Source organism: Rhinoderma darwinii, chromosome 2 (genome assembly GCF_050947455.1).
Source record: "Rhinoderma darwinii isolate aRhiDar2 chromosome 2, aRhiDar2.hap1, whole genome shotgun sequence".
NCBI classification, from domain to species: Eukaryota; Metazoa; Chordata; class Amphibia; order Anura; family Rhinodermatidae; genus Rhinoderma; species Rhinoderma darwinii.
The window spans coordinates 375,083,866-375,099,140 of NC_134688.1; the positions used below are offsets into that span (position 1 = coordinate 375,083,866).

The following is a 15,275-nucleotide window of genomic DNA, read 5'->3' on the forward strand; positions in this document are numbered from 1 at the left end:
CTTTTGTACTTCTACTTGTCTAGGTGGGTAATTCCCTAAGCCAGGTTAACTCCATTCCTCCTTACTCACTACCATGTTATATTTAATGCCCAGAGTATAAGTCGTATCTATTTTTTAGTTATACTTATTAAATTAAATTCTATGGACCCAGCCTTGTATAAAGTTCTTTAGTGTTAGACTTGCATCTACAGTAGATATAAAAAGTCTACACACCCCTGTTAAAATGCCAGGTTTTTGTCATGTCAAAAAATCAGTACAAGGTGAATCCTTTCAGAACTTTTTCCACCTTTAATGTGACCCATAATCTGTACAATTCCATTGAAAAACAAACTGAAATCATTTAGAGAGGAAAAATAAAAATAACAAAACTACAATAATGCGGTTGCATAAGTTTAAAACACCCTCTTATAATTGGGAATGTGGTTGTGTTTAGAATTAGCCAATCACATTTACCTCATGTTAAATAGTAGTTAGTACACAGCTGCCATTATTTAAAGTGATTCTGAGTAACCCCATATAAAGATCAGCTGTTCTATTAGGATTTTCCTGACATTTTCTTTGTTGTATGTGACCGTAAAAGCCATGGTCCGTAAAGAGTTTACAACACATCAAAAGGGATCTGATTGTTGAAAGACATCAGTCAGGAGAAGGGTACCAAAGAATTTCCAAGGCATTAGATATACCAAGATGGTCATCAAGAAATGGATTACATTTGGCAAAACAGTGACTTTACCAAGAACTGGACCTCCCACAAAACTTAATGAAAAGACCAGACGAAAATTTGTCCGGGAGGCTACCAAGAGGCCTACAGTAACATTAAAGCAGCAGCAGGACTTTCTGGCAGGTACTCGTTGTGTAATGCATGTGACAACAATCTCCCGTATTCTTCATATGTCTGGGCTGTGGGGTAGGGTGGCAAGATGGAAGACTTTTCTAACAAAGAAAAACATCCAAGCCCGGCTATGTTTTGCATAGACCTACATCAAGTCTGCAAAGACCTACATCAAGTCTGCTGGTCTGATGAGACCAAGGTTGAACATTTTGGCCATAATTCCAAAAGGTATGTTTGTCGCAAAGCCAACACTGCACATCACCAAAAGAACACCATACCCACGTGGTGCTTTTCTGTTTTCATTCATACTTTTTACTGCTTTTGTGCGAATCACGCGCGTCACACGGAAGTGCTTCCGTGTGCTGCGCGTGATTTTCACGCACCCATTGACTTCAATGGGTGCGTGATGCGCGAGAAACACACAAATATAGGACATGTCGTGAGTTTTACGCAGTGGACACATGCTGCGTTAGCCCCTTCGCGCTCAGGTCAGTAATAGTACGTCCTGCTAAGTAGAACGTTCGCGCTCAGGTCAGTACTATTACTGACCTGAGTAAACACGGCGCCATCTTTCCCCGGCGCGTGTCTGAGCTGTGATACCTGCTGTTTCCGACAGCAGGCTATCACAGCTTAGTGTGCAGGGACCGATCGCGGTGGTCCCCGCCGATTAACCCCTTAGAAGCCGCGTTCAATAGCGATCGCGGCTTCTTAGGGGTTAAGCTGCCATCGCCGGCCTGCTACACGATAGCGGGCCGTGATGGCTACTATGGCAACCAGAATCCTAACAATGGACTCTGGCTACGCCATCGACGGAAGCCTAGTGGGTCCCGACAAAATCAGGACCCACTATGCTTGCTGTCAGCGAACAGCTGACAGCTTTAATACACTGCACTACGCATGTAGTGCAGTGTATTAGAATAGCGATCAGAGCCTCCTGCTCTCATGTCCCCTAGTGGGACAAAGTAAAAAAAGTGTGAAAAAGTAAAAAAAAGTTGTGTAAAAATAAGAAAATAAAAGATTTAAAAGTAATAAAAGTAAAAGTCCCCCTTTTTCCCTTATCAGTTCTTTATTATTAATAAAAATATATAAATAAACAAATAAACTATACATAATTGGTATCGCCGCGTCCGTAACGTCCTGAACTACAAAACAATGTCGTTATTTATCCCGCACGGTGAACGCCGTAAGAGAAAATAATAATAAACCGTACCACAATCACAATTGTTTGGTCACTTCACCTCCCAAAAAATGGAATAAAAAGAGATCAAAAAGTCGCATGTACCTAAAAATTGTACTGATCGAAACTACAGTTCGTTACGCAAAAAATAAGTCCTCGCACGGCTTTATTGATGGTAAAATAAAACCGTTCTGGCTCTTAGAATAAGGTAACACAAAAAATTAATTATATTTTACAAAATGTATTTTATTGTGCAAACGCCATAAGACATAAAATAAAACTATAAACATCTGGTATCGCCGTAATCGTATCGCCCCGCAGAATAAAGTGAATATGTCATTTATAGCGCACGGTGAACGCTGTAAAAAAAATTGAATAAAAAACAATAGTAAAATTGCTGTTTTTTTAGTCACCACGCCACCTAAAAATAGAATAAAAACTGATCAAAAAGTCGCATGCACCCCATGAAAACTACAATGCATTCCTCAAGGGGTCTAGTTTCCAAAAAGGGGTCACTTTTGGGGGGTTTCCACTGTTTTAGCACCACAAGACCTCTTCAAACCGGACATGGTGCCTAATAAATTAAATTAAATAAATTAAATGTCACCTCTACTTTGCTCTAAATTCCTGTGAAACGCCTAAAGGGTTAATAAACTTTTTAAATGCTGTTGTGAATACTTTGAGGGGTCTAGTTTCTGAAATGGGGTGTTTGATAGGGGTTTCTAATATATGGGCCCCTCAAAGCAACTTCAGAACTGAGCTGGAAACTAAAAAATAAAATAAAAATGAGGCAATACTTCGCTTCTTACATTATACTGATAATGAGCCGTGCCCACCCCGAGATGACCCCAGTTTTGACCGTTTGTATAAACGGAGACCCCTATTAGACCGTTTCAGTGCCCGGTTTTCCCAGCATTCACCCCCGAGAAGTGTATTTCTATAGATGAATCCCTGGTACATTTGAAAGGGAGGCTTCAATTCCGCGAGTACCTGCCGGGTAAGAGGGCAAGGTATGGCGTGAAGATGTATAAGCTGTGCGAGAGTGCATCAGGGTATACCTACAAATTTAGGATATATGAAGGGAAGGACACCAGTTCTCAGCCCCCAGAATGCCCCCCCTTACTGGGAGTTAATACAAAAATTGTGTGGGATTTGGTGCACCCACTGCTGGACCAGGGTTACCACCTCTACCTGGATAATTTTTATACCAGCGTCCCACTCTTCAACTGCCTCGCTTCCAGAAGTCCTGCGGCATGCGGCACTGCTAGAAGAAACCTGAGAGGCCTCCCTACGACTCTGCTTGGGCAAACACTCAGAAGGGGTGAGAGCAGGGCACAATCTAGCAGCAACATATTGTGTGTCAAGTACAAGACCAGGGAGATGCCACACCAGTACCCATGTACCTGTACGAGGTACCAGTACAGGGACCCCCAAACTAGACTGCATCCTGGACTACAATAGGTACATGGGAGGGGTGGACTTGTCAGATCAAGTCCTGAAGCCTTACAGTACTTCTGGAAGCGGGGCCACAGGCATCGTACCAGGGCAACACTTTTTAGGAGAAGTTCCCCAAACTGGCAAGAAGGGAAAAAGTCAAAAGAGGTGCAGAGTCTGCTATAAGAGGGGGATAAGGAAGGACACAATATATCAATGTGACGCGTGTCCCGAAAAACCAGAGCTCTGTATGAAAGAGTGTTTTCAAATTTATCATCCATCCCTTTATTTTTAATTTACCCCAGTTTTACTCGCTCTGATCCACTTCGCACAGCTTACCCCTCCTCCTCTTTCCCCTCTGAGCCCTGCTGTGTGCCCAGGCAGCTGATAACAGCCACATGTAGGGTATTGCCGTACCCGGGAGAGCCAACATTACAGTTTATGGGGTGTAGGTCTCCGGTGGCACATGCTGGGCACAATATATCGGACACTGACATGGCATATATATAGAAAATTGCAAATCTCACTCTGCACCATCTGCTGCGCATTATCTTTTACACAATACCTGTGGGGTCAAAATGCTCACTACACCTCTAGATGAATTCCTTAAGGGGTGTCGTTTTTAAAACGGGGTCACTTCTCGGGGGTTTCAACTGTACTGATACCTCAGGGGCTTCTGCACACACGACTTAGCACCAGAAAATTCCCAGTAGGCCACATGGTGGTCCTTTCCTTCTGAGCCCTCCCATGGGCCCAAACGGCAGTTTATCACCACAAATAGGGTATTGCCACACTCAGGACAAATTGGGCAACAAAATGCGGTATTTTATTCCTTGTGAAAATAAGAAATTTTGAGCCAAAACTACCTCTTATTGGAAAAAATAATTTTTTTTTTAATTCACAGTCCAATTCAAATAAATTCTGTGAAAAAACTGTGGGGTCTAAATGGTCACAACACCCATAAATAAATTCTTTGAGGGGTGTAGTTTCCAAAATGGGGTGACTTCTGGTGGGTTTCCATTGCTTTGATACCTTTGGGGCTCTGCAAATGCGACATGGCACCCGAAAACCAATCCAGCAAAATCTGGGCTCCAAAGAACACATAGCGCTCCTTTCCTTCTGAGGCCTCCCATGGGCCCAAACGGCAGTTTATCACCACAAATGGGGTATTGCCGCACTCAGGACAAATTGGGCAACAAATTGGGGCATTTTATTCCTTGTGAAAATAAGAAATTTTGAGCCAAAACTACCTCTTATTGGAAAAAATTTCATTTTTTTGAATTCACAGCCCAATTCAAATAAATTCTGTGAAAAAACTGTGGAGTCTAAATGGTCACAACACCCATAAATGAATTCCTTGAGGGGTGTAGTTTCCAAAATGGGGTCACTTCTGGTGGGTTTCCATTGCTTTGATACCTTTGGGGCTCTGCAAATGCGACATGGCACCCGAAAACCAATCCAGCAAAATCTCTGCTCCAAAGAACACATAGCGCTCCTTTCCTTCTAATACCTCCCATGGGCCCAAACGGCAGTTTATGGCCACAAATAGGGTATTGCCGCACTCAGGACAAATTTGGCAACAAAATGGGGTATTTTATTCGTTGTGAAAATAAGACGTTTTGAGCCAAAACTACATCTTATTGGAAAAAAGTTTTTCTTTTTAAATTCAGAGCCCAATTCAAATAAGTTCTGTGAAAAAACTGTGGGGTCTAAATGGTCACAACACCCATAAATAAATTCCTTGAGGGGTTTTGTTTCCAAAATGGGGTCACTTTTGGTGGGTTTCCATTGCTTTGATACCTCTGAGGCTCTGCAAATGCGACATGGCACCCGAAAACCAATACAGCAAAATCTGGACTCCAACAAACACATAGCGCTCCTTTCCTTCTGAGCCCTCCCATGGGCCCAAACGGCAGTTTATCACCACAAATGGGGTATTGCCGCACTCAGGACAAATTGGGCAACAAAATGGGGCATTTTGTTCCCTGTGAAAATAAGAAATTCTGATCAAAAATGACATCTTATTGGAAAAATTGTCATTCTTTTAATTTCACAGCCCAATTCAAATACGCGCTGTGAAAAAACTACGGGGTCAAAATGGTAACAATAACCATAAATTAATTCCTTGAGGGGTGCAGTTTCCAAAATGGGGTCAGTTTTGGGGGATTCCTACTGTTTTGGCACCTCAACACCTCTCCAAACCTGGCATGCTGCCTAAAATATATTCTAATAAAAAAGAGGCACCAAAATGCACTAGGTGCTTCTTTGCTTCTGGGGCTTGTGTTTTATTCCACGAGCGCACTAGAGCCACATGTGGGACATTTCTAAAAACTGAAGAATCTGGACAATACATATTTAGTAGTGTTTCTCTGGTAAAACCTTCTTTGTTACAGAAAAAAAATAGAATAAAATTGAAATTCAGAAATAAAAACGAAATTTGCAAATTTCACCTCCACTTTGCTTTAATTCCTGTGAAATTCCTGAAGGGTTCAAAAACTTTCTAAATGCTGTTTTGAATACTTTGAGGGGTCTAGTTTTTAAAATGGGGGGTTTTATGGGGGTTTCTAATACATAGGCCCCTCAAAGCCACTTCAGAACTGAACAGGTACCTTAAAAAAAAGGCTTTTGAAATTTTCTTAAAAATATGAGAAATTGCTGTTTATGTTCTAAGCCTTGTAACGTCCAAGAAAAATAAAATAATGTTCTAAAAACGATGCTAATCTAAAGTAGACATATGGGAAATGTGAACTAGTAACTATTTTGGGTGGTATATCCGTCTGTTTTACAAGCAGATGCATTTAAATTCTGAAAAATGCTATTTTTTCTAAATTTTCTCTAAATTTTGCAATTTTTCTCAAATAAAGACTGAATATATCGACCAAATTTTACCACGAACATGAAGCCCAAAGTGTCACGAGAAAACAATCTCGGAATCGCTTGCATAGGTTTAAGCATTCCGACGTTATTACCACATAAAGTGAAATATGTCAGATTTCAAAAATGGGCTCTGAGCCTTAAGGCCCAAACTAGGCTGCGTCCTTAAGGGGTTAGAATCATGGACTGTCTGAATGGCCCCATTGACTAACATAGGTCCGTGCGAGGCGCGTGAAAATCACGCGCGTTGCACGGACGTATATCACGTTCGTCTGAATAAGCCCTAACAGTGACCTGAGCAAGAACATGTGAGGAGATAGAAATTTACCTTGGGTTACAACACAGATACCGTAGACAAGTAAAAGATCCTTAACCCGTTAGTGACCGCCAATACGCCTTTTCACGGAGGCCACTAATGGGCTTTATCTCGATGCATACGTCTTTTCACAGAGGCCACTAATGGGCTTTATTCTGATTCATACTCCTTTTCACGGCGCTGCATCAGAATAAATTACTAGAGCAGGGAGCTGTTAAATCTCCCTGCTCTCCGCTACCTCCGATGCGGCGCTCAATAGGGAAAGCCGCATCTGAGTGGTTTTGTAGAGAGGGAGGGAGCTCCCTCTCACCCCACAGGCATCCTGCAATAAGTTTGCAGGATGTCTGTGGTTTCTATGGCAGCCGGGGGGCTAATTAAGGCCCACCAGGTCTGCCACTGGTTATGCCTGCTAGGCCATGCCAGAGGCATGGCCTAGCAGTTGCCTGTCCGTTTTACACGGACAAGCCTTAATACACTGCAATACAAAAGTATTGCAGTGTATTATAAATACGATCAGAGGATCGAATAGTGAAGTCCCCTAGTAGGGCTAGTAAGAAAGTAAAAAAGAACGTTTAATAAAGTTAATAAAAAATTAAAAACACACTTGTAAAATGCTTTTTTATAAAAAAAAACAAAAAAAAGTTACACATTCTTAGTATCGTCACTTCCGTAACGACCCCCAACTAAAGTTATTTAAAAAAAAAAGTGTTTACTGTGAAAAAGTAGTAAAACAGAAAATCTATATAAATTTTGTATTGTTGCAAATCGTAACAACCCTCTGAATAAAGTTATTGTGTTATTTATACCACACTATAAACGTAAATTTAGGATGCAAAAAAGTATGGCGAAATTGCTGTTTTTTTATTGCCCCCCAAAAAAAGTTAATAAAAGTTAATCAATAAATACTATGTACCCCAAAATGGTGCTATTAAAAAATACAACTTGTCCCACAAAAAACAAGACCTTATACAGCTATGTCGACGCAAAAATAAAAAAGTTATAGCTCTTTGAATGAGACGATGGATAAACTTAAAAAATAGCTTGGTCATTAAGGCCTAAAATAGACTGGTCGCTAAGGGGTTAAAGGAATACTCTGGGAAGAACTCACACACATTATTATGCCTTGTACAATGCCTGGGGGTGAGTAGGGTCAGTACATAACACAGCTATTCTCTCTTTGGTGTTCTTTGAATTCCTGTGTCATGCACCACCCCCTCAGCCCCTGCAGTAGACATGAGTGTATCCGTTTTGGCTAGAGAGTTTCTTTAAGGCCTTCTTTCTTTTAATGTCGTGTTTGATGTTTTTTTATAACCTGTACATACTTTAAAAAAAGGCACAAAAAGTCTTTCCTTTATACTTTTCCGTACTTTATGATCACTAGGGGTATATTCAGATGGCGCAGTCAAATCACAATAGATTAAACACACAAAATCACAGAAAAATGCTGTGACTTCAGATAAAAAAGCGGCGTTTTGTGGTATGGTCTGTAAACAATTTCATACAAATCACAATAACATTCTTCAGAAACAAAGCAAAGTTAAACAAACCAAATTAAGAAAACCCCATGGTTTATTAATATTAGAATTAAACTACTAACCTTGTTGGTATTTTGACTCGAAGATACCTGTCCATAGCAATGGCTAGCAGTGCAAGTATGGAGCTCTGCGTCAGGATCAGCATAATACAGGCTACCATCAGGCAGCTATAAAATTCAGTCTCAAGTCCAATGCTAATTATTATGGCTAAAGGTATGACCAGAGCTCCTACTGCAATATCAGCCACAGCTAGTGACACGATGAAGAAGAAAGTGGTATCTCGAAGTGCTTGGTTCACAATCACTGCCCAGATCACCAGTATATTTCCAAGCACAGATACCAAGGCGATCAGGACTTCAATGACAATGTAGACAGCTAGCGAGACTGAGGTGCCCATGCTGTTTCAGTGCAGAAAACGACCATTAATCCTGAACCTGAAAAAAATTAGGACATCATGTTAAAGTTCTGACCATATTTAGTGTAGAAAAAATAAGTCACTTAAAAATACAGAGATTTTCCCTTAAAATAAGACATAAATGTGGCTTGATTTTTCTATCCGTTCCAAGTTTTCTCTTTGGGCTGGGTTTACATATCGCAGTAGTGTGCCACACAGAAAAAAACGCACGTGTTTTACCATGGTTTTGCAATGAGAATATTGGTCACATGGTTTTCAACAGCTTTTTAACATCTTGTTACATTATACTGAAAATTGTTGAGTCGTCAAGTTCCAGGTGCGACCGCAAACCAATTCACCCCCCATAGTTACACCACTGTTTTAGTGTCCAAAACAATGCTGGCACGAGTATGTTATAGCCCACACCAAAGCTACTCTAGCCTGGAGGTCATCAGCTATAGAAGGTTGTTCACTATTGCTCGACAGAAGTGCAAAAAATGGAAAGTAGGACATCATTCAAAGCCTAATATCAAATAGTATAAGTGGTGCAGGTCTTAGTAGGGGCTCCGTCCCCCTGACCCAGACTAACTTCCAACAGTAAAATAAAAAATATACAACATTTACTTCTTGATATTCAACTTCAATATAGTGTTTTTTTAATCTAATATTTTGTACATCAAGTGCTGTCTATTTTTCATTTCATTGCTCTACAAGAGGGATACCCAACTAGTAGCTCTCAGGGTCCTTGTATATGTGGCTGTCTAGATACTCCTGTGTACCAATTCTACTGGGAATTACTGAAACTTGGCACCAGAAAGATCATTGCAATCTGGTTCTGGAACATATAACAGGATCTTGACACTCTTGGTATCATTGCAGAACTGGTCTTTGTACAATATTACTCCCACTGTGGTCATTTCATTTGGCCTCATTAGTATATAGTCTTTCATTATTAATACATTTATTCCCTTAAGATACAATCTTTACAGTGCTCAGCGTCACCTTTGTTAGATTTTTTTGCTCCTTTAATAGTTAATGTTGCACAACACATCTTGCTATATTTGTATGTGGCTCACAGCCTTAAAAGTTTGGGGGGGCAATAAATCTGTAGGATATGTGCATTGTTGTGAAATTATGGACATTTAAATCCGCAACCATTCACAACGACATGTTTCCATTACCTTGGTGGTCCTCATAAGAATATAAGAGAACAATGACAACGCCCATAAATTGCCAACCTGCATGTCTGTTGTATTCTAAAGTAACTCATAAGTCTGCATGATATCTATGCGATGGACCATTGTTGATGTTCTGGGTTCCAAGTCTCATTATACCATCACTTTGAATATATAGCAAATCTGGCAAAGAACAGATATGCTCAGCTTTGGTGCAGTCAGCTGGTAATACAGCTTCAATATCTGCTGCCAAAAAAGACTTCAGCCAGCCATTAATTCCTTTTATTCCCCCCATTAACATACACGTTCAGGTCTGCCACCATTGAGGCTAAAGGAGTGAGAACCTGCCAGACCCCTAAAAGAAACAGAACTGGTTGGTATAATAATGTAATATCTTTCTTTCCATAGTGAACAGACATTTTAGTCAACGGTTGCAGTTGTTGGTAAAATTAAGGTCTATGGGTGGAAAATGGCCCAAAAAACTCAACACCTAGAGCATGCTGGGTTTTGGATAAATGCCAACGTGGCCCAAAACCCAAGAATAAAATCACATATAAATTAACTGACTCTCCTTTTGACTACCAGAAAACATCTGGCTGTTGTGTTTTAGCGTGACATAAACACTATGGGAAAATTTATTTTACTATCTACATGTAGAAAAGCCACAATTTGCATAAAAAACACATTTTTGCATCACAATCTTATGACTTACCTTCTACTCCACTCCCACTACTTTTCAAAAAGTGAATGGGGCTTATTGACAGGTGGCTCAACACATTTACTATGCCGTAACTTATATCAGAAATCTGGTGTAGGTTTCTTTTCTGGTGCACGGACAGCCAGAGATTGAATTGTACTCCAACGGACTTTATATTAAAACTGGTGCATGGAATGCCAGTCTTAATAATTCCCCCCTGAGCGTGAATCCAGCTTTAAAAATGTGAACCCAATATTGATGATTATTTTGTGCTCATCTATGTCCAACTTTTGTGGAAACCCCTTTCCACCAAGCGTCTTGCAGCTTTCCATACATTTTAGGTCATGCAGAGTAGGAGGAAATCTACATCTCTGCATTGGGGACTTAAGACTATTAATTTATAAATATCTACACTCAGGGTGGACACATTAAGACCCCATGCACACCGTAGGGCCAAGTACACGTCGCCTGTATGGAGGATGTACAGGTCCCTAGTACGGAGCCACACACGCTCTATTTGGTGCCATATGTACAGAGCTAATTTACCAGCCGGATGTAACATGGCACTTTTTTTTTTTTTGCGTCTTTGTATGTAGCGAGTCAAATGTCTCAATTGTCATTAACAGAAAAAAAACAAAAGTTAGTCACTGATCGGCGCTCGTTTGCTCCTGTCACTAGGAATCTATGTATGGGGACGAGCAGTCTTTACTCCAATTGCTCATCCCCATACATTATTATCATGTCGGCAGCGCATCTCTTTGTTTACACAGGGAGATGTGCTGATGACAATGATAATATTTCAGGTTTTAAAAACGATACACTCAGCAGATGTACGAGTGTTTGCTCGTTCATCTGCTGATCGCTGCCCTGTTTACACAGGGCAATTATTGGCAACGAGCGTTCTATGAACGCTTGTCTGCCCGATAATTGCCCAGTGTAAAACCCTCTTCAGAGATCTCCAATCTTTTTACTAGTCTGTTGAAGTACAGCTTTATCAATCATGGCTTTACTTAGAGTCTGGCAGAGAAGAATATATGTCAGTCTAAAACGGATGAGCAACTATGCAACAAACAATTAAAATAATTGAAGTTTTCCTTTTAAATGGATTGCGGAGTTCAATCTTCGAGAGATATTTTACATAATTGAGAGTGTTAAAAAGAGAAGTGAACAGAAGGCAGCTAAGGTCAGAAGAGATGAATGAAAGCGGCACACACTTCTGAATGCAAGGAGCAGGATAGGCAGACACATAAAATAAATCAAGGGAATACTACAATATTTTTGCAAGGAGAATGAACATGTAGGTATCCAGCCAAGCATGGGGTAAGGAAAAAATAGATGCCAGTGACTTTGCCACCTGTACCCTACAGATTAGCCTCACCAATTAGTACCATTAGTACTGAAATGCACACGATTCCTGCCAATTCACACAGTTTCTAAACATTCTCTTGTATAATTCTATATGCATTAACTTTCTCACTTTTTACTAAGGTTTAAGTGTCCGGAGCAATCAACGTGCTCTTTGTCTTCAAGGTTTGTGAGCGATTCTCTACTACTGGATGATAATTACTATCCCAGCACCAAGACACATTAGTCAATAGGCTGTTTACTCCTAGCAAAGTATATGTTACAGAAGTGTAATCATGACTAAATAGCGTATGTGCTAGGCTGTGACCAAGGCTCATTTAGTTCAGGGAAATTCTGTATATTCCGTTTCACTGTCATTGTAGGAATTGGTGTTAATACAAAAATCTCTTTTGGATTTTTTCATATGGCAGTATTATGCTTTAGTATTTGTATGCCAAAGCCGGGACGGGAGTGGAGCTGATGCAGAGGAAAAAGTATTAGGCCAGGTTCCCACAGGTTGGATATGTTGCGTAAAAACTGCACAGCGTATCTGACCTGGAACCCGCAGCACATTCCGTCCATACATTTTTTTTAAAAAACAATCACACCACATTGTGGTGCATTCTTTCGAACGGGTTTCTCATAGCGGAAAGCAGTGGTAAAAAAATGTGCCTACTTACCTAGGCCGTTGTTATGGCGACGAGTCCCTCCTGTGCAGTCCGGTCCGGCCTCCCTGGATGACGCTGCAGCCCATGTAACCACTGCAGCGGCGGTCACATGGGATGTAACGTCATCCCAGGAGGCCGGACTGGCCGAAGAAACACAGACTTCTGGGTAAGTATGTTTTGTTTCCCCCTTCTTCCGTAATTGCGATTTTTGTGGCGTAATCGCTGCGAGTACACAGCAGGAGTCGCAAACTTGGCTTTTCGTTGTGGGATTTGCATCCCCATTGAATTCATAAAATCAACTAAAATGCAGCATAAATTGACATGCTGCGGAATTAAATTCCACACCGCAGGTCAATTTATTAACATTTAAGCTGTGGGGTTTTTTCCACAGTGTGGGCATGGGATTTTCTAAATCTCATCCACTTTGTTGCTACTGTAAATGCTGCGGAATTTTCCACACAGACTTCCGTTGCGGAAATTCTGCAGCGTTTACGCTACGTGGGAACCCGGCCTTAGGGTATGTTCACACAGACCGGGCGTATAAGCTGCGGTAAGTCTGCAACGTTCACGACCCAGAACACTCAGGGAAACTCGGCTGAAGATTTGCATGACATAGCATGGGTATATACCACCAAAATTTTTGCGCAGCAGAAGACGGCTACTAGAAAATATTGTCCCGTTCATTCCACACCATATAGACCAAGATCTTGATTAATAAAGAAGTTTTATTGCCTCGAGTGCCTCAAATTTTTCTACCTTCTATGATAGAAACATATTGTGCAATTGGCTGCAGGGGTCACATATGATGACACGTCATCACAGGGGGAAACCTGGACACAGAGCGTCGTCGCAGAAAATGATCCGCCCCCGCAAATCCGGAAGGAAAATCCGCAGTGTATACACGAAGAGCGAACAAACCGTAATGGAAACATTTTAAAACTCTTCCATGTTTTGCATCCACTTATGGTTTTGGTTTACAAATACTAATGCAATATGTGGTCGCGTGTAAGAGACCTTACAATGTATACACACTATGTCATACTATTTTAATCCAGCATTTTATTAGGGTATATTAACGTGGCAGAATTGCTGCAGAAATTTCTGCAACTGTGCCACTTATGTGAATGGGGCTTGCAGAAATCCATGTGATTGCTGCAGAGATTTCTTCAACAAATCTGCCACGTGTGAATATAACCTTATAATAACCAATCCCATTTATTACTAATTGTAAACTAGTGCTGCAAGCTATGAATGTCAAGTCTAGATGTCTAGAAGACTTCGACCAGATTGTGATTTTTAGATAACAATACAAACCACTTCATACTCGTATCCTGGGACATATAGAGGAATACGCTGCAATGAAGGACAAAGGGACAGTTTTTACATACGATCAGCAGAATGAATACCTGTCTCACTCGCCATGTGTTTTATGTTAATTCTTTTGGGTCTTAAAACACATTCTTCCCCTGTGAGATATCTTCATCAAACTTGACGTTACCCATTGACACATAGTTGCAATTTCTACAGTATACACAATAAAGCCAAAGGTGGTCTAACACATACAGCACAACAATGAGACAAAGCCCCTTGTGTTAATAAATGACAAGAAGAAAAAGCAGAAAAATTATTTAGATTATTATATATGGTTGTTTACCATTTTTTGTTTTCTCCCTGCCTTTTATGTATAATATGTATACAGGTTGCAGTGACGTCATTGTCCCTAGCTAAACTGCTACTCCTCATAAACAGCAGTAAGGACATGGGTTATCAGGTGCTGTCACATTCTGCTATCACTAATTATATATATATATGACTATATTATCTCATGGTTGACACATGTGTCCTATGCAGTCAGCAGGGGTCATCTTTGCCTCCATTCAGCCAGTGTCAGCGCTTCTACACCTGCCAGCACCTCTTCACTACCACATGTATAGTATTTAGGAGGGTTCCTTATAATCCACTATACATACTACAAGTGGACTACAAAAATATAAATATTTTACAGTGTACAAATAACAAAACCTATTTAATGCAAAATACCAAACAATAAACACAACTCTGTTACTTTGTGTCATTGATGTATTCCAAATATACAGTTCTGCACTGGAGCTCAGTATGACATAGTATTATTCCTATAGACAGGGCACAGCTGCTATGGAGAAAGACAGAAGAAGGCTTGTCATGTAAGGTGAGCACATCAGCAATGATTGTCTAGTACATAGACACATACAGCAGCTTCATGTCTGAAATACCTTCCATAGACTCAATGCATAAAGACAGTTTTCTATAGATACTTGCCATGTCTGTATAATAATCCAGCAGAGCATCCTCAATGCCTTGTATACTGTGCATTATTCCCAGTGCAGAACATCTCTTCTGCTGCCCTTGAAGAGGTGCTGCAGTGTCTCCCTTAGTCCAATGCACACTGCAGTGTAGGGTGTCATCCAAAAAGCCCACATTCCTCTCCTGCCTATACCTCTGCTTGCTCTGCTATTGCTGCTTTTTACCAGCTTCCAACAGTGTTGCAATCAATCAGTCATCACATGATCTTCTGTACTTGTCTCTAGAGATTTGCTTAAAGGGATAGTATCCTGCAAAACAGGGGGGTCTTAACCTGCATAAACCAGGAGGGGGTGGATACACATATCATTGGCATGGATACTAAATATTTTCTGTTAACCCATTAGCCTACTGTGCAATGGAATAGGTTGTGCTCTTATGTGAATATTTCCTATGCTTATGGTATAGAGTTGGCAGATGTACAGAAATCTAACACCAAATTAATACTAGTCGAGGACATAAATCTGACTTGCTGCATTATGCTTATGA

At 40.6% G+C, this 15,275-nt stretch overlaps 1 protein-coding gene across 3 annotated transcripts in view; it reads right to left on the minus strand.

Moving 5' to 3' along the window:
• ADORA1 (adenosine A1 receptor) overlaps positions 1–14,997 on the minus strand; it is a 193,945-nt gene extending 178,948 nt beyond the window's left edge. For all 3 annotated transcript variants that reach the window (XM_075853893.1, XM_075853892.1, XM_075853890.1), the window contains exons 1-2: positions 14,745–14,997; positions 8,231–8,602 (exon numbers count right to left, since the gene is read on the minus strand). In XM_075853893.1, the coding sequence (XP_075710008.1) occupies positions 8,231–8,565 (335 nt within the window). In that variant the 5' untranslated portion in view covers positions 8,566–8,602; positions 14,745–14,997. The remainder of the gene's footprint in view (positions 1–8,230; positions 8,603–14,744) is intronic.
• Between the last annotated feature and the right edge of the window lie 278 nt (positions 14,998–15,275).